The following is a 20,392-nucleotide window of genomic DNA, read 5'->3' as shown; positions in this document are numbered from 1 at the left end:
CACACAATGTGTTCTTCCTTTTTCTTTTTTCTTCTCCAATTACATGCCCCATTTTTTATGGGGGTCTTTCCTTTATATAGTCCTTCCACCATTTATCCTAGCCTTCCACTTGTTGATCTTGTAGGTAATCTCTTAAATGCTTGTCCTATCAAAACCTCCTGGAAGTTTTGTGAATAGCTGTAAGCTAAGATAACACTGTTCAACTTTCTTCATAAATGCAACCAGTTGGTTTGGTGTAGAGCATTTAATGTAATGGTGACAGCTTTATTCCCAGATATTTCTTCATTTGTTGTTGGCTACTTTCCCTGATGCCTATCCTGAGAAAAATGATCACCTTTTGTACAGCATTCCCGAGATGGTTGGGTCCCAACCTTCTATAATGCTTTCCCGAGGAGGCTTAGCTCTTCAAGAACTATCGTCAATCCATTATTATTTTCTCTTGTCCTCGGCCCTTTGGCCCCGAAACCTAACAAACCTTTTGACCATCCTTGGGCTTCTATATATCCTCGGGCACGGCCCACGGCCTAACACACTTACTCGACCTCTTTATCCTCACGGACTTTATTTAAAAAGTTAAGATATGAAATTGATACAAGAATCTTTGATTTGAAACTTAAAGGATGAATTGACACAAATAAAATTTAATCTGTGACAAATTTATAGGACCAAATTAGTAGAATTGACTTATTTTAAAAGTTAAAAGATGAAATCAACTAAAATTTGAAAGTTAGAAGCGATGGAATTGATACAACCAATTACGTGTAGGGCAGTACAGGCACCGCCCGCCATCGACAAAATCGGGCAAAGCCAAATCGATCCACCCGCCTCAAACCTCCACCGCAGGTGTTAGGCACGGTGGTCGGTAGCGATTTCCAAGCATCGAGGTCGGCCAGCACGGCTGTCGGCGAAGGTTTTTGGATTCCAATGAACATTGAACCAAACCGATTTACTTATATATATACAAAACTTGAGATTTCTACCCTATTCAAGTCAGATCTAAGATTTCGACCACCATTTCAACTTTTTATCTTCAAGCCACCTCTACTTTTGCTGCCACCCAGGTCAGATCTTCAAGTTGTTGTCTCCACCTCCATCGCTTGGTAGTTGATTAGACTTCGTAGGTGAGTCAATCGGTGGTTATTCCCAAGAATCCTAAGCTTGTTTGGGTTCTAATATTTGGGTTTGTAGTGGGTTTTCAATTTTTTGATATTTAGATTTGATCTAAGTTTTGATTTGTGGTTTGAATCCTTGAGTTTTTGGGGTTTGATTTTGGTTTTAGATCTCTTTTCCCCTCTGTGTGCGTGATAGACAGGTGGACACTAACCATTGCACCAATTGGAACTGCCACCAATGTTGCCAGAGAACCGTTCATCGGGGCGTGACAACGCCTTATGTTTTTAGAAAACCAAAGGTTTCGGTGTGGTGCGGAAACAACCACAAAAACCACCCGCACCGCACCATGTACAACCCTAATTACGTGAGGTAAAGGATGAAATTGACATAGTAAAAAACTGAAGTTTGAAATTGACATAACTAATCATTGATTCATGCAAAATTTCTTGTTTATTTTAGTATAAAAACTTACTTTTTATTTTTTTATTTTACATACTCATTTTTCAAAATACTTCACATTTGATTATCTATTTTACACAACATTTCATTAAAATATCATTTTTTCTTGATTTTTAATTGTTTTTCTCTTTACACATGTGACATGACAACCATCATTTACTCTCTTCCTTTATCTTATAAATACGTAAATAAAAAATAAATAACTAAATGTAAAATGAATAATGTCAATGTAAATTTACAAGTATACAGTTATTATAATAAACTTGTAAATTTACACAATTATATACAGACTAATGTGGGTTATTTTTTGACAAAATTATGTAAATTCTATACATTTTTCTATTATATATAGACTGGTGTGAGTGTTCTAAAAAAAAATTAAAGATAGCTTTGGAACCATAAAATGTTATATATATACCAAAATTAAGTTGGATTTAAAAATTAAAAAAAAACCTTGGCCCAACTTGGATTTTGATTTGTGTTTGAGAGGATAGTTGAAGAAACAAAACCAAGGTTTAGATATAAAGTCTGTTTGGGATCTGCTAAGGCCTGTTGGAATCCGCTTATTTTACTGAAACTAAAAATTTATTGCTGAAAGTACTATAAATAAAGGTAAAAGTTAGTTGAAATAGTAAAGTGGAACCCATAAATAGTACCAAAAAGTATAATGAGGCCCATGAATAGTAGCAAAAATAAGCTAAATAGTAAAATAAACTAATTTTTAAGTTAGAGCCAAACGGGTTTATTTGAGATTCACTTATTTTATTGAAACTGAAAGCTTTTTGCTGAAAGTACCGTAGATAAATGTATAAGTTAGTTGAAACAGTACAGTGGATCCCATGAATAGTACCAAAAAGTGCAACGGTGCTCATAAATAGTAGAAAAAATAAGTTGAATAGTAGAATAAGTTGATAACTTTCATCAATCCAAACGCACAATTATTTTGTTGAAACTAAAAACTTTTTGTTAATACTACTGTAGATAAAAATAAATCTTAGTTGAAATAGTATAAAGAGATTTATGAATAGTATAAAAAAATACAATGAATCTCATTAATAATAAAAAAAATAGTATAAAAAAATACAATGAATCTCATTAATAATAAAAAAAATAGTATAAAAAAATACAATGAATCTCATTAATAATAACAAAAATAAATTAAATAATAAAATAAGTTGACCCAAAAAAAAAAAAAAAAAAAAGTAACATACACATGAATACTTGATACAACAGGGATTCCCTGTTTAAAAAGCGCGCCAAAACCTCAATTTGTATATTTCCCTCCCATTATAAATACAAAAACCCGCTTCTAATTCTAAATACACCGAGTCTGCTAGGGTTTTTGAATTTCGATCGGAAGAGAGAGAAAATGAATGGGTCAGCCTCAGCTATGGAATTAGATCAACCACAAGAAGAGGAAGATCGTTTCCTTGCGTTCGTCGATTACGCGAGGTCTGTGCTCTCGCTTGAAGCCGAAGAAGAAGATAGAGATCAAGATCCGAATGGAAACGGATCCCAGACCTCCGGGCCTGGGTGGAGCTGGATCGCTATTCGGATCCTCAAGACTTGCGTTGCCTATTCCAGTGGCGTCACCACCGCGATTCTACTCTCTGATCTCTCTCAGGTTAGTCTTCTTTTTGAGCCCCGTTTGGTTGCTGAGAAAATGTGCGGGAAAATAAACTGTCATTTAAGATCTCTTTTCACTAAGAGTGTGTTTGGACTTTTGGTGTGTTCATTTTGATTGTACTGTACCGAGCAAAATAAACCTAAAAATTGAACTGAGCCAAGCTCACACTAAACAAAAAAGTGTTACTAATTTTAATTTCTTTTTTATGCACTCCGTTTGGTTGCTAAGAAAACTTAGGAAAAGAAACTTTCATTTAAGTTTTCAGATCTCATTTCAGTAAATTAATAGTTTTAATTGATTTTAAATGACGCGATACACCTTTAGATGGAAAATGGAGCTATTTCCATTGAATAAAAGAATATTCACTTTGATCTTTGTAGGTACCTCCTAAGTTGAAATATTAATTAATTTTATCCGCTGTTTGGTTGCTAAGAAAATGCAGGAAAAGAAACTGTCATTTAAAATCTCGTTTTACTAAATAGGAAATTATAATTGATTTTGAATTATGTAACAAGTTATACATCTAGATCTTCACTGTAAAAATGTCCAACGCCATTTTTGGTGTTTTTTTAATTTTAAACTTATGTCTTTTTGAAGGCATGGAATGAGCAACACAGGGCGAGGGCTCCGAGGAAAAGGCCAGAATGTATAAATCAATTGAAAAAGAAACATAGGAGAACAAAGCTTCCAAACACCGTTACAATTGACTCTATATATGAGAGAAATTTTCTGTCCTTAGGTGGTGTATTGGAAGTTGTGATTGTCAATGCCTTCTCTCTCCCAGGTACTTTATATTTAGAATTTTATATGATCGTATATTATTGTCTTTTTTCTTTTCCTTAAAGCAGCTAATCAATTATTCTTCTTGGGAATGTTGTCATGAAACTTGATTTCTGATATTTTTTTCCTAATTAGCTATTATTTTTGTTGTTGTATGATTTATTTCAGGTACAAATATCTACATGCTTACTTTGGGGGATTTTTGGAGCTCCAATACCATTGATCTTTATCTCCACCGAAGGTAAAACTACTGAATTGCATTGCATCTACCTTTATTAATGCACTTATTTTGTTGCTAATAAAAGAGGATGTGTGATCTCTTGGCCATTTGCTTTTCTATCAGAAATGTAATAATGGGAGTACTTTGAGTTCCTGTTGTTCAGAGATTGTCTTTACTCTGGTGTCCTCTCTGAACTTTGGGTCACATAGTTGATAGCTTTTGCTCTAACAATGTTCTTCTATTCGTTTTCATTTGGGTTTTCTCTTCTTACTGATTCCACATGGAATTGGTAATGCAGCTGAATTGTTGGCATGTCAAGCCTTTAAGTGGGGAGTTGATGTTAGGTAGTCTCTAGACGCACGGGATTCACCCTGTATGTTAGAGTTGTTTGGTGCAGTGATAAGGAGGGAAAAGAAGGAAGGGGAAAGAAGGGAGTCACTGTGTAAAATTATTACAATTCCCCATTTGGAATCATCAAGCATTTCCTAGTCATAATTGGTTGGATTTGGAAGGGAACTTTTCTCCTGAAAGGTTAGGTCAACATTTTTAACAAGATACAAGTACTTTATGATGGCTCAAAGATTTTCATCATTATGTTCCACTTCTTTCTCTAATAGGAAAACAAGTGAATCTTCTCTTGGGTTCAATCTAAGAATTTCGGATTTATTGCTGGGATAATCCACATTATATTTTGCATTGACTAGGGGAGAAGTCTTCTGGTGATGGAAGTTTAAAGTTGATGAGTTATAGCTGAAATTAGTTGGGGGTTGTACTCATGGAATATTCTGATAAGAACACAGTTGTACCATTGTGGATTGGTATGGAAATTCAAGTAGAATCTTGAATAGGAAAGTTGAGAACTTAGGGTTTCTTGGACCTTGGTTTGGGTATGGGTGAATGTGGAAGTATGGATGAGAGTACGTGATGGTTTGAGTGCTATGTTCAGATGTTTAAGACTAGGGGAATTCGGGTATGGCTTTGGGCAAGGGGTGGATGAAGTGTTTGGTGATGGTTCTTGAAGGAAACTGCACTAGAGTGGAAGGAAATGCAATTACAGTTTTGGAATTGGAAGTGTGAGATTGATGGATGATGGATTTAATGGATTCAAGGCATGAATGATTTGAGTGATGGAAAAGGTTGTGACTTCTTCAAGAGAGTCACCTTCTCCAATTAAGATTTCTTCTAGGAAGCTTGTTAGAATATTCACGTGTGAGTAGTGTGTTTGGTTAAGTAGTGAAGTTCCACATTGGATACTAATGAGAAGAGTGAGTGATTAATATAGCATAATTGAGCTCATACCCATTGGGCTTAGGCCTTTTTGGGTTAAGTGTGTCTCTATATGTTATATTAACTACTCAATTGGAGTCTCTCCATGGTGTTTCTCTCCCAAACAGAGAATCTACCTCCAAGTAAGACTATTCTCAAGTCTAAGAACACAAAAGAGTATTCCTTATTCAATGAGAGAAATGGGAGTTACAAGCCCTTATTTATACAACAGTAGAACTAATCTATTTGGCCTATATAGCTCAATATTATTGGCTCTCTAATTCTCCATCTGCTCTTACTAATTCAGCATGTGTTACAAGAATTAACACGTGATTAATTTTCTTGAACCCTAACTAACTGTAGTCTATCTATCTAGTAACTAAATTTCCCAATCTTGTGCAACCCTTGAAATTTTTTCCAATCGAACTCCAAGCTACCCCCTCAAGGTTGAATCATGTGCATGGAAGTGTGGAAACTGCTACCCAAATGTCAGATCAATTAAGCAAGGGAGTGCTGTTTGGCCTCTTCTAAAATTAGGTTTTGTTTGTTTGTTTGTGTTTAGAGCCTTCTCATGCATTCCTAACATATTCATGAATTGGATGAAACATATTTCTCACCATTAATTTGCAGGTCATGATATGTATGGATCTAGTTTTTTCTAGCACTATCAACTGTTACATTTCCTTCGCTTTCATTCATGTTTGTTTGCATCCATTTATGTCGTTAATATTAAAAGCTCCCATGCAACTAAAAGCATGATTTTTTTCCCTGTAGCAGATACTATGATTTAGTGGATCCTCAGAATGGGATTCTGAAGAAAGGAAGGGAGATTTTCCTCACAGGATGCTATCTTCGGACTGCTACTGAAGGATCTGGTTGTCCTCGACTTTTGCCAACAGAATATCTGGTGATATTGTTAGATGAGGTTGCTTTCAAATTCCTTTCACACATCATTTCCTCTTTTGGCTCCATTGAATTTTCCTAAATTAAAGTACGTCCATAAATTTTGAAGGAGGCCCAGCTTGCGAAGACAAGTACTAGCTTTTGGTCTTTGTTTCATATAAGGAAAATTAGAAAATGGTCCAGGGATCTTTCTGGTTGTTACATTTTCATTATCTTTAATATAGGATGAAGATGACGATGCAATGCTGCTAGGAGCTCAGTTTTGTTCAGATTCTTTCTCTTCCATTTCACTTGATGCAGTCAACAAAGGGGTTTCCTTTTCATTGTATGCTAGGTAAGATATAATTGTTCCATGCATTTTTTTCTTCTTCTTAGTGGGTCTTCTTTTGCAATGATTGAAAAAGTTCAAAACCAAGGATAAGTCTAATATGATGCTTTTGTGTGTTTACATCCTTCTCTGATAATGGAGGTAAGTTATCTGTTTAGAAATTGCTTACTTTCTTTGGATTTTTCATCTGTAGGATTGAATCTATTGGGTCACTGGAAATTCAGGGAAGGTTAAATACCTTACAGGGGAAACAAATTACTCTTGTTGATAATGATGGTGTCAAGTTAAAGTTTCTACTCTGGGGTGAGCAGGTTATTCTTGCTAATCTTTGCAGGTTAGCTCTTGCACAGGATTTTGTTGGTATTGCCCTTTCCCAAAATATGTTTATAACCGATATTTTTTCTCAGTGTTGGAAGCATGCTTGCATTGGATAGACCATATATTGCTAGTTCCATAGAGAGTTCCATTGAAACAAGTGATGAGTTTTGCCTTGAATACGGCAGTGCAACACAATTATATTTGGTGCCTTTCATTCAACATGAGGAACAAGTAAGTCATCGCAATAATGTGACAAGGTGTTATTATTTAGGATATTCAGTTAACTTTCCTGTCACTCAGGTGTGTGTAGCATTGACACAAAATCGGAACCAAGGACCTCGGCTGCTGAATACATTAGATTCTAGTCAGGAACCTAAAGTTTCTCAAGTTTCCTTGCCATGTGATTCACTGGGTTCCATTGACTTCAGGGATTATCCTTTTCAAGTGAGTTCACCTTCCATTACACTTCTAACTTACTCTGTTAGATGCTTTTTAAATGTGCATCTGTTTTCTCTTATTTATCTTCAAAAATTTTAATATGGTTGCATTTTTAAACTTTTAATGGAACTGGGACATTGACTCATGCTCTAGCTCTTCTATGATTTTCCAGTCTTACTCTACAAACCCAAAAGGTAGGGGAAGAGTTGGAGGAAGGGTAATAGTTAGATAAGAAATAATGGGGAGAAGAAGAGTAAAAAAAAAGGAACGGGAATAGTTATGTAAAATTAAATGAATGAATTGCTAAAGTTGCTTATTGTTGGATTTGTAAAGTTAGTAACCAAATAGTTTCTAAAGGTAAGTGATTGGATTTGTAAAGTAATATTTTATATTAGTTAAGAAAAAACAAAAATTGATAGAAAAAAAGAGGATGATGCAATGCTTCCATTATTATATATAGCGTAGATGTTTTTGGCTGCACAATGTCTTCCCATTCCTTCTTCTGTAGACTTCATAGTTGTCAATATCTGTTTGAATTTACTTCCATTTCTTATTTTCCAGCAAGCCTTTAGCATGCCAATCTAAGTAATGGAGCATCTTCGGTCCATCAAAGTTGCATTCTATTGGGATAAATAAAAAGGAAGCCCCTTATGCAATCATCTGAATCTTATCCTAGTTGTATCTATTTTCTAAGCAATCATATAAGTGTATATTAAATCGGCTACCTTTATCTTTCATCTTGGTGGTATAGTTTAAGGTTGAATCTTGTGCTAGACTGCTAGTATTTTCCTTTCCATCTTTCTGTAATTTATAATTAACATTTTATACTTGTGTAAAGTTTTGCAGTCGTTTGTAATAGACCTTCGTGACAAGATGACTGGAATCAGCCTATATGGTGTTGTTACAGATATTATTAAAGAAAAAAATGCCGAAGAAGCTATTTTCTCACTGAGAATTGAAGATACCACTGGAGTAATATGGGCAAAGCTACATTTTGCAAAATCTTGGTAATCCTATTTTGTCAAACAGTCATACATCCCAGATTGTAAATCTTACATGTTCCATATGTTTATTTCCCTCAAATCATGTCTTTCAGGTCACTGGGAAGAGTAAACCTTGGTCACACAGTGTATATTTCTGGTTTGACATGCTCCATGTCCAAGCGAAATTGGTGAGCCCAACCTTGGCAATCATCATTTGTAGATACCGTTAACACAATATGTAGTTATTTTCTAGATTCTTGTGGTTTTCTAGCTTGATTTGGCATTCATTGTATTTCTGACGAGTTTCATTAAAGCATCTAATCACGTGGTCTATTTATTTGCTTGACAGCCTGGAAGCATTATGGTTGGAGAATAATGTTGGATCTTCTTTCTTCAATCTCAGTTGCTTGCCCGCATTGCTAAACTCTTCTTGTCTTCATAAATCGTCAAGCCTTTGTGATCTATCCAACCAGACTAGCAGTACACAGGTATGGGCTTCTCGTGAATTTTGGTTTGGCTAGTAATTCATGAATTAACATTTGAATAAGGTTTCCAACTTTCCATGTCTATCGTATTGTGTGCAGTGATATTGTTATGCTGTTAATATATTATGTTTTTCACCTCTCCTGGTCAATCATGAACAGCGGTTAGCTGTTATGACGTGACCTTGTGCTTCATAATATTAATTAGAACTTTAGAAGAGATAGAGGCCTGAGTGTGCCCTGTACTAAAAATTTTAGTTATATTAGCTCACTGAGTCTATTAACACACATCCAGCCACCAACATGCACTCTGCAAACTAAGGCTGATTACTGATTACTGTAGAAATAGATGTGGATCAGTCTTTTTAGTGGGTTGGTGATCCTAAGAGCATAGAGTTTCATCTACATGCTTGATTTTGAAAATAAAGTATAGAAATTACAGCAGTAATTTGATAGTAATGGTGGAGATCAAACTTCATGGTTTGTTTTTATATGTGGTGTTTTTATAAATCAAATTACATAGGGGTAAAGTGGGTCCAAGTGGCTAAAGGATTAAGTTTCCTCAAATTGAATCTCTAGTAATTTGAAGATTAAGTCTTTCAGAAGTCTGTATATGTATGTATCCATGTATGTGGTATGTGCGTGCACTGTATCAAGAAGCTTTAATTATTGTTGGATAATGAAATTTCAAATTTTGATATATTCTTTTGTTTCCCTCCTATTTATTCCCTAAGGCCTTCTATTTTGAGCCAATGGCTTCTGGATTTGAGCCAACCTTGTTGAAAATGCAGATCATGTACGCAGTTTGGGCTTTTGAGCCCATTGTTTGTGGATCCTTACTAAAGCTACATCACTCGCCCATACACTCCGTAGAAAATAATTTGTTAAACAAGTGTAGGTTTATGCCACATAAGCACTCAATCTTCCCACTACACTCTCCTTTTTTGTTACTTGTTATTAAAACAATGATTTTGATTCGGCTCTTTCATTTATAGGTATATAGCATTCTGTACATCTACGTTACTGTATATAGTTTCATTTTCAATCATTTATCCTCAAAACAATGTCTTTTATAAGGTTTAATTTTTTGTTTATTTTGTTCCAAACATGTGAACAGATATGTCGAGTTTGGCTTGATCAAGTTGCAAATTGTCATGTTAATACGAAATATTCACATACTCTCTGCGGTCAATTTGTTAACAAGGCACCAAGTGGGGTTATGGTATGCAGCTTCTGTCATTACAATTGTGATGCTGAAGTTACGCGCACTTTCCACCTGAAAATCACACTTGCAGATGAGAGTGCGAAAGTTTTTGCATGGTGTACTGGTCAAACAGCTGCAGAGTTGCTGCAAATATCACCTGATGAATTCTATGAACTACCTGAGGTAATAACTGAAATCATGATCCTTAAGGACTCAAATTGGTAACTATTATTTCTTTTAGAAGAGTGACAAGTTGTTTCAAAAAGAATGTAATAATCAAATCTCGATAAATCAACGATGACAAGCAGTAAAAATAAAATCACGTACATTTTCTTTTTGCTTTTTATACTTAAGTTTCCGAAGACATACATTATCTAAGAGGATGGTTTTGAAAAGCATACATGTTTCATAACTGATTTATAACAAACAAGGAGCAAAGTCAATTTCGGATTCTTGTAGCAGATTCCAATTTGTTAATTTGAGTCATGCCGACAGGGAGAGACAGACATACTTATGTCTGAAATTTTTTTGGATAGGAAAGAGACTATTTGGAGTTCTATATATAATTTCTTCGAAAGAATTGCACCTTCATAAATAATTATGTCTCTATTAGATTATGGTATTCCAAGTATGAATAGACTTTTCAATTTATTTTGCATTAGCAAAAGTATCTACTGTTAATATTTAATATGGATGTGAAATACAAAGCTTAAATCTTGTAGCCTTGCCACGGTCTGATCATGAGGAACCCTCTTAAGCTGGATGAAATTTTTTCTGATCTTAAGAAATTGATTTTCTAGAATAGGCACTGCCTTTTTTTTTTTCTTTTCTTTTTTTAAATTTTAAATATAGTTCTTTTAACAGGAAGAACAGGTGATGTATCCTTCTTCGCTAGAGAATGAGAGGTTTATGGTTGCATTAGTTAATTGCAAGAAGCAGGGTTATGGAGTCAGTGGTGGTCTTATCCAAGAAAATGATGATGTGTCATGGGAGATAACTCGTGCATTGAAGTTTGAATAATGTTATGTATGCGAAATTTTGGTTGTTTTTGACTAATCACCTTGTTTTTGACGATGGCCTCATTTAAGTGTCATGTTGGGATGCAACGTAAATTTGTAGCAAGGTAATATATGTAACAAGGTTAATGATTATGCAAACTTAATTTGAAGCCTCAAATACTCGTTGGCCTAAAACCTAAATCCGTAGTTGAGTACTCTATTCTAGAGGTGAAATAGATAATGGAAGTCAATTTTACTTTATTAAATAAATGGTACCTATTTTCATCGAAAAATGCGGTGCAAGATGCTATATTTTCATATGAAAATTCAGACATTATATATTGTGGCTATTTCATATTCCAGTTTCAATAGAAAATAAATAAATAAAATTCAGACATCATTATATATTGTGGGGACATCTTTATAAAATTCAGACATCAATAGAAAATTTTACTTATTTTTTTTGGGTACATCGCCTTAACTATCCTAAGCTTTTTTGCCTAGTATCAAAATGGCCATTTTGACAGTAATTTTATTCAATTTTGATAATTCGATAATTACCATGAGAGATGAGATTTGAAACTTTGAACCCTTTACAATTAAGCTACAAGACTTTGAACAATAAATTTTGAATAATTACTAAATCATGTATGCCACAAGAAAGTCTCTCAACAAGGTAAAAATGATTTCATACTCTTGGAACAATGTGTGAGACTCATGCGAATGGGGTATCCAAAATTATTAGTGGAATTTTTTATTACTGGAGAGGAGAGAACATTGCATCTAGAATACTAATAATTACTTGTCAAAGTAAAATTGATTATTGCATCCAGACTCAACTTCCAAGTTATCGCATGAACATAGGAACTAGCCATTTTATTTGGGGGAAGGGGGAAGGAACATGTAAAGATGCCACAAACAACAGGTTAATTTACAAAATTGAAATTTAATGTGGTAAAAAAGCCTTAATCTTTTCTGATTAGCAGTCTTACACCTTGCAATGTCAGAGCATGCAAACAGATGGACAGGGATGTTTCATTCCAAACTTATAACCACCTTTCTTTCTCTTTCTTTCAAGGATTTAACCACAGTATGAGCAGCTTAAGAACGTACTGCACCATTTAATAGGGAAATGTCTCACACAAATTAAGAAAGAAAAGCACGAAAAGAAGGGCAATTAAGATTACACCCCAAATTAACAGCGATAGGCAGCAATGGGAAGTCAAAATTCCAAACATCCTAGGTCATAACTCAGTTAACCCATGAAAGTGTTTCCAATTCTCACACAACATGCTCAGTCATTTTTCTTACCCGTAGCAGGAGAGTGTTGCCCTGTAAAGAACTTTATAACATTGACCAGTGCTCGCAAACGGTCCCAAATGTCCAGGCCATAGAGACATTCCACAAGTGATTCCTGAAACTCAAAACTATTCTCTGCGACAGGATACTATGGTTGGCAGAGAGAAAATAGTCAGTGTTTTTCCTTTGCCATACTATATATTCATGTGTATGTGTGTGTGTGTGTGTGTGTGTGTTGGGGGGGGGGGGGAGGTGGAGAGAGAGAGAGAAAGAGAGGTCATTATCAAAGTTTTCAAAGATGACCTGGATAGGCTTAGGTATCTTCGTTTTAATGAAAGGCCACCATCTGTCCTCAACAACTGATTTTACAAGACAGCAAGCTCTTAATCCTTCAACACCAGCAAATCGTCCAAATCCGCTGTCTTTTACACCTCCAAATGGCAGGGACTGGAAAAATCAACAAGGCATATTCTGTTCAGTATGAACTACCATAACTCAAGGTTGAGTCAGGCCAAAATAATAACTAAGGTTGACTAACCTTAGATGGTTTGACATAGGGAAAGGTGACAAAATTCGAAACAAAATGGTTTTAAAAGGGTAGGATTAGGTATGACCAACTCTTCCCAATTAAAACAATTACATCATTAAAATCAATGTTTAGTTCTGCCCCTAATGGATTCTCAAAAAAATTAAATAAATATATGTAAAAACAATCCTCTAATGAAGGATGCTCATATCATATATACAATTCGAGTGATATAGTTAATTATTTTATATGGAAACAAGATTCTTTTAATGTTCCTATAAGCTTCCTTCTTGATAATAACAGACCCTTTAAAACCAGTGTTATGTACATAAGTTTTGATCATTGAAGTAAACAATCTACTCAGTCATACCTTTAAATTTGAAAGATCGTAAGATAAGTTTTTGATCTATTGTCTTAATCAGGAAACAAACTGTAGTCAACTTGAATTTAATAAACTCAGAATACAATATCAAACACCTAGCACTGAAATAACATTTACCTGACACAGGTAATTTGATGCGAAATCATTAATTGCAACAACTCCACAGTGTATCTGTGAAGCTATCTTTCTGGCACGGCGTTGACTGCCAGAAAAAACAGCACAGCCAAGCCCATATCTTGAGTCATTTGCAAGCTTCACGGCCTCTTCATCTGTGCTAAATTTCATTATTGGCAAGATTGGTCCAAATGCCTACATAACAGTAGCAAGCTGCCGTTCAAGTAACTAATAGAATATAAAGCATACTTTAAATACATTTGTATTAAATTTTACATTGTTTTCCCAACCATATATGAAAATCACAAATGCAACCTTGGTAATGGCATCAATGTAGAGAATAAAACCATCATCATAGAAAGTACATTAATTTAAACCCTTATTTCTTGATGTTTAATTTTTTCTAAAAAAAAAAAGAGTAAGTTACGCAAGCACTCAATGGGTTTTGAACCCACGACCTATTTAATGATTATTTTAAAAGGGATACTCAACATCCATGACACAATGCACATTTTAAATGCTATGAGCTAAAGAGACCATAACAGAACATAATGAGTTTGCTACCTCCTCTTGCATCAACTTCATTGTGTGGTCCACATTTTCAATCACGGTGGGGGGGAAAAACTGATCCACTGCACCTTCACTTATATAGCCGAAACTTCCACGGACAACAATTTTTGCTCCTTTGTCTAAGGCATCATTTACAAGGATCTCAAGCTTTTCAGAGTGCTCTTGTAAACATATGGCTCCCATATCATACTTTCCAGCAAGGGGTGGGCCCTGCAGAAATCATCAAATGATAATGAGAATATTTTGGCTTAACATTCTTTATAATCAAAGAGCATAGTCATGTACCAAAGAAACATACTGGGAAAAGTAGCATTTCACAACAGAGGTAAGGTAACAAAAAGATTGCAGGCCCTGCAATTTCAATGATTTACCTCAATGCCTCAGTAAGGCTGTAAACAGCTGGCTATTCCAGTTTAACAATGCTAGGGTTTGAGCTATAAATACTGGATTTCATCCCAACAATGCTTCATTAAGCCAAATAAATTTTAAAACCAATGACTGGTCATTTAATGCAGTCTGTCCATTGACTGGTCAAACAATTTCATAATGCCAATATGCAATTTGATGCAGATTTCACTAGTGTGTAATATCCATGGATTTCATATCCAAGACCTCATGCAGACTTGCATAGGAAACACAAGAAGCAGACAAATAAAAGGATTCATGACATGTGCCAGGGTCCAAATATAGATATCTCAGTAATTTTACTTTTAAATTACAGTAAGGCTGTCAGACAATTCTTTAGATGCTGAATAGCAATCAAATGACCATTAAGTGCATGCAACTGATAACTAATTAAAATCCAAGTCCACACATTACATTACAACAACACAATTTCCAGACAACCAAAAGAATCATTTTACATATATTATGTGTAAGAAGGAATATACTTACAGCTGAAACAGATTTTACAATTTTGGCCACTTTACTGACAAATGAAGAATAAATATCCCTGTGTACATAAAATCTCTCAGCCCCAGCGCAGTTTTGTCCACTTGATTGGAGAGCAGCCCTCACAGCAATATGTGCAACCTTTATTGAATTGATCATCTCATGTCAGAACAAATGTAAGTTAAAGTCCAGCTCCATCTAAGTCAATTCGTATTTTAAAATATTATAATACACCAATTGGAGACTGGAGAGTCAACAAGATATCAAATGTAAGGAGGTATCATACATGATCCACATCTACATCTTCACACACGATAAATGCATCTTTTCCACCAAGCTCAAGTGTAACTGGTGTAAGTGTCTCAGAAGCATTTCTCATAATCTGCAGAAACAACAACCATGCCAACCTATAAGCAATTCAACAACTAAATTGAGTGTAGTGACTTCTTTATTATATTGACAGAAACAAGAACACAAGTACGCTTTCTTTTCAAGATTATAATATACTAGAAAGAAAGAAAGAACTTACAAAAGTGTGGAAGAAATTTAAGTTCATCTCTAGAAAGTCATCTAAATATGAGACACCTCTTGTTGGTAAGAGGACTACCTCCAGAAAATTTTAACATCTTCTTCAGGTTGAGAAAATGAAGTATGAAATCACTGAATTCAAATTAATGCCACCTATTTTTTTTTCCCTTTTTTTAATGGTAACAACAAAATATAACCAATACTAATTGGTATTTGTTTTGAAGAACATCTATACATACTTAAGACATCAAGAGTTATTGCAAATGAAATAAAGTGACAATCCTCTTTAGAAATTGGAAAACAAAACCAAGTCCACACAACTGTCCAAAAAGATATCATACCATCTTACCCACACCGGGTGATCCAACAAAAATCATTTTGTCAACAGAAGACACCAATGCTTCTCCCGTTTCAGCAAACCTGGTGAGTAAGTCTGATTAATGATAATAAAAAAATAATAAAAGATCATAAAGAGAGCAAAACACCTAAACAAAAGATGCATACCCTGTAATAACTTCAACCAGATTTTCAGGAGCTCCAACTGCAGCAAGGGCTGATTGAATAATTTGAAAATAGAAACATCCAGACCAACTTGCATGTTCTGAGACCTATAATTACAATCATATGATTTTCTGTCATTGAAAATTAAACTTAAGTAAAAACACCTCATCCAAAAGAGAAATGCTATGTTTGAAGTAACCTCAGTTTTTAAATTTGTTTGCCACAAAATATATCTAGTACCCTGTACCCCATAATATCATAAGAGCATTGCACAGGTAATATAACAATAAATAGCATGGAAATAGGATGTTAGAGATGCTTGAACTTAAATGCAACAGATAGTAGTAGGTACAGAAACTGGTGAAGTGGTGTCATTTGTAAAGCTAAAATGCATGCAAGTGACAGAAAAGAAATGTAAGTAGTTGAACATTATATACCTTAATCACAATGCTGTTTCCTGAAAATACTGCTGCTAGCATTGGATTAAAAATATTATGAAAAGGATAGTTCCATGAAACAATGGCACCAATAACACCAAGGGGGTGAAATTCCACTTTGGATTTCTTGTAAAACATTGATCTTCCAGAAGATCTACAAGTACAGTGATGAATTTATATAATTAAAGAATAATATATTACATACAATAATTAAGAAAGTGAATCCAGATAGCTTGCAGCTTACTTGAAAGGTATTCAAAATTTTAAGAGTATAAAATGGTAAAATTGCAGTAGTAATAAGTTGCATCATGAATAACTGTGACGTCATACACTGTCAAAGAAAGAATATTTGAACAGGCAGATTTATGGTGAGAAAATCATTCACGTATCGGTCACAATCAAATTAAGTCCAAAGACTCAGATAAATCAAAGAACCTACACTTTAGGCTATAGCAAGATGTACTCAGAATTCCAGTTGTGTCTTTAAGATCACATAAATTAAAATATTAATTAAAAGATGGAAAGAGATACCGGTATTCAGGCTTTAGCCACCGCTCACCCTCCGAAAGAAGCCAAGTAATCTTCTCACACGTTGTCATTATTTCTCCTAAAGAGGCATCTACCATTGTCTTTCCAGTATCACGTGAAGATGTCCTAATCAAAATGACAAATGAGTTAGGGATGCATGCCAATCATTATCCAACAGTCGTGCATGATACGATACAACAATGGTCAAAGTGATCCTCCTACTCCATGCAGGAACAGAGTCCTTACTCGCAAATAAGCTGTTGGTGCTTAACTATGTAGTTCAGAAGTATTCGCAAAAACTGGCGCCTTTGCTTGAAGCTGCTCTTTGCCCAGATTTTCTGTGCCTTCCTTGCTTGAGCCACACGCTCATTAACCTGAGCACGTTAATTAAGGCAGTTATTTTAGCTGATAGTTGACTTTATTCAATAAATGTATTTTTCACTGGGAAAGAAACTGGTAGTTGTGAAACACACATACAGAATAGTATGTATGTAGATTTGTTTATCTATTTAGCTTATTTAGGGATATATATATATATATATATATATATATATATATATATGGATCATGGATGGATGGAAAGATAGACATAATGGGCATTAACAACTTCAAGGAAGTGGCACTTTAAAATAATAATTATGTATACATACACAAGGGAATAAGGATAAATTGATCATACAAACACCAATACATTCATATTTTTTGATAAGTAAGATGAGAATATTATTAATAAGAGAAAAGGGAGAACAATACAAAGAGTTCACGGTAGTGAACAGAGGAAAAAGGAAACAAAAAGACTTAAGCAGCCCCTAATCTATTCCGTTCATATTTATGTATGTATGAAATGACGGACGAGTATATAATGACAAATACATTGCCGGACAGATAGACATCACATTTATCTCTACAAAATGCTATCAAAAACTACAGGTAAATGGCACTTTCATCAAAACAGCTATAAGCATCCATAAAATAAGAGTTCACTACTAGTTAGCTCACTAATGGTTGAAATTTAATTGTGTCCACGGGTACATACATTGGACAAAAAATTGACTCCCTAACTTTCAAAATTAATTATAAAAACACCACAAACATATGCTCTCACACATGTAGATATAACGACAATAATTTTTGAGAGGATAGCCAATCATTATTCATTACACTTCTTCAAAAATACCGTTGATCTTAAAAGTAGGGGGAAAAGGAGAAAGATTCTCACCATCTACCTCCTCTCTCTCTCTTCTCTAAATTTGATCCATAGTCCCTGTCTTTTTCTCTCGATATTTCCTATACTACCACTTTCCGAAGTGTGCGTACAAAGGCAGAGTAAACAAGCATAAAGCTACCTTGGCCCAACAAATCACATTCCCAACAATCATAACATCACTAACCTCTACAGGTGTCAATGCCGGGTAATACCCCAAGTATTTCATAGTTGCGGGCTCGTAACACTGAACTTTCCTATCTGCCTGCTGTGTCCTTCCCCTTGGAGGAATCTGCATCCGAATCACCAACAAAAGGTAAGCAACAGTTCAATTACTCTCCTGCAAGCTTATTTCCTCTCTTGAATATCGGAAATGTACATTCCAAAAAATTAGTACTTACATTCTACAATCTTTGCTTTACAAAGCAAAGCAATTGGACATTAATTTTAGCTCTAACAAAGCAATATAAACTACTTCAAAATTTTCATTTTAAACAATGGACCACCACAACAGTAAAAACAATTTGCACATCATTATCCAACTTCACATCAACAATGTAAACTACTTCAAATCTGAAATTAGTACTTTCATTCTACAATCTTTGCTTTTTGAAACAAAAATTGCACATAAATCTTACAACAGATCAGATTAATATTTCAAAATTTAATTTATGCGCATTGTCGTATTTGTGGTCTCAACTTGAAACTAATCAGCAAGTGAGAGACCGATAGGACAATAAAATTGAACAGATATATAATTATCAATTCAAATACAAGACAAATTACACATACAAAAATCTAAGAAGTACAGAAAGAAAAACTCAAATAAATCACAAATCTGATCAAAATTAACCAAATTACAGGAAAATAAAAACTCACATATATGAAGCTGTTCTCCTGAGTCTGATTCCCATCGTCCAACACTGCCATTTTCAAAATCACACCAAAATTTTCACCAGGTTATATTTATAAAAATAAAATAAAATAAATGCAGAGAGAGAGAGAGAGAGACCGTCAGAGGCGTCAACGTCGATGGAAGGAACATTGGGAGGAATGAGCATGAAAAGGAATCTACAAATGGCGTATGCGAATGCCAGAACAATCAAAGGCCACAAAAACGCCATTTTTTTTTTTTTTACCAACAAGATACAGATACTAATTTCTCTCTTTGTATCTCTCTGCGTGTGCGTATTACAAGCCAAAATGAATAAAGCAAAAAAAAAAGAAAGAAGCTAAATGCAATGGAATCTTTGATCTTTTTAAGGCTCGCTTTACTTTACTACTTCTTTAAATTAAATGCGTCGTCTATGCTTTTTTTTTTTTTTTTTACAATTTTTCTGGGGGGATTTAAACAGGGCCGGCCCAATATATTTAGAGGCCCAAGGCCCAATATTATACCCAATCCATCCAAGAGGCGAAAAGGCACGAGGGAGGGATCGACACCTTTTTATTTCAATTATTTAATTATTACTTATTTAAATTTGTATTATTTATTTAATAAGAAGAGTGACAAATAAAGACGTGTTCTCTGATAAGTCTGTGTGAATATCTATTTGGTAAATAGACGTGTTTTGATGAATAAAAACTTAGAAAATTAATTGTTTATCATACTCCTTGATAGAAGAAGTATAAAAAAGAAATTAAAAATTCATTACATTTATTGTTGTTATGTTCCTGTTGAGTTACATTATTGTATTACAATTCACTTCGGTCCATTGTGATATACTTCGGTTCATTTCAGTCCATTTTAATCCATTGGATCCATTTCAATCCACTTTGGTTAATTGTGGTCTATTTTGGTCCATTGGGTCCATTTCAGTCCACTTCGGTCAATTGCAATCCATCCAATCCACTTTGGTCTATTGTAGTCCATTTCCATCTACTTCAGTCCATGTCCCTCTACTTGGGTCTAGTTGATCCACTTTAGTTCATTGTGATCCACTTCGATCTATTACAGTCCTTTTGATCTTTTCATGTTATTCCATGTATGTAGAGGTCACATAAATTGCACGTGACATTATTGTGTCTATCATATTTTTGCCAACATGAATCATCACCCCTTTATTATCTCCAACACTGGGACCTCCTTACATCTTATTAAGCTTACTTGATGGTGATAAGTGTACTCAATCAAGTTGAAGTAAAAAATTCTTCTTTTGTTGGGAAAAGAAATATGAAATGAGGCGTGCCGCCGTGCATAAAAATTTTTTTTTGGGCTGAAAATGGACAAAAGTAAGTTTTACCTAAAAAGAAATAAGGTTTTAAAAAATGGTACATAAACAAATAACTTAAT

At 34.5% G+C, this 20,392-nt stretch overlaps 2 protein-coding genes across 3 annotated transcripts; one reads left to right on the top strand and one right to left on the bottom strand.

Annotated features, from left to right (window-relative positions):
• The first annotated feature begins 2,872 nt into the window (after nt 1-2,872).
• On the top strand, nt 2,873-11,283 carry LOC142625577 (uncharacterized). The gene is made up of 13 exons (XM_075799216.1): nt 2,873-3,196; nt 3,797-3,983; nt 4,148-4,220; nt 6,243-6,390; nt 6,593-6,702; nt 6,890-7,030; nt 7,104-7,245; nt 7,315-7,458; nt 8,299-8,459; nt 8,549-8,623; nt 8,785-8,923; nt 10,035-10,304; nt 10,986-11,283. The coding sequence occupies exons 1-13, from the start codon at nt 2,942-2,944 to the stop codon at nt 11,139-11,141; spliced, it is 2,001 nt and encodes a 666-aa protein (XP_075655331.1). The 5' UTR covers nt 2,873-2,941; the 3' UTR covers nt 11,142-11,283.
• Nucleotides 11,284-11,966: 683 nt separating this feature from the next.
• LOC142625578 (aldehyde dehydrogenase 22A1) lies at nt 11,967-19,357 on the bottom strand. Of its 2 annotated transcripts, XM_075799218.1 has the most exons (15): nt 19,112-19,357; nt 18,979-19,022; nt 18,287-18,391; nt 17,142-17,269; nt 16,899-17,021; nt 16,368-16,521; nt 15,934-16,037; nt 15,771-15,849; nt 15,188-15,283; nt 14,905-15,042; nt 14,005-14,220; nt 13,444-13,635; nt 12,722-12,865; nt 12,431-12,566; nt 11,967-12,231 (listed from the first exon to the last, which is right to left on the bottom strand). In XM_075799218.1, the coding sequence occupies exons 1-15, from the start codon at nt 19,221-19,223 to the stop codon at nt 12,221-12,223; spliced, it is 1,782 nt and encodes a 593-aa protein (XP_075655333.1). In that variant the 5' UTR covers nt 19,224-19,357; the 3' UTR covers nt 11,967-12,220. The 2 variants fall into 2 exon arrangements, with proteins under 2 accessions (XP_075655333.1, XP_075655332.1); XM_075799217.1 differs by having other exon boundaries at nt 12,078-12,566.
• Between the last annotated feature and the right edge of the window lie 1,035 nt (nt 19,358-20,392).

The sequence above is a fragment of the Castanea sativa genome, chromosome 2, assembly GCF_040712315.1.
Source record: "Castanea sativa cultivar Marrone di Chiusa Pesio chromosome 2, ASM4071231v1".
Taxonomy (NCBI): domain Eukaryota; kingdom Viridiplantae; phylum Streptophyta; class Magnoliopsida; order Fagales; family Fagaceae; genus Castanea; species Castanea sativa.
Note: the sequence above shows the minus strand (reverse complement) of the source record. Positions and strands in the feature narration are given on the sequence as shown.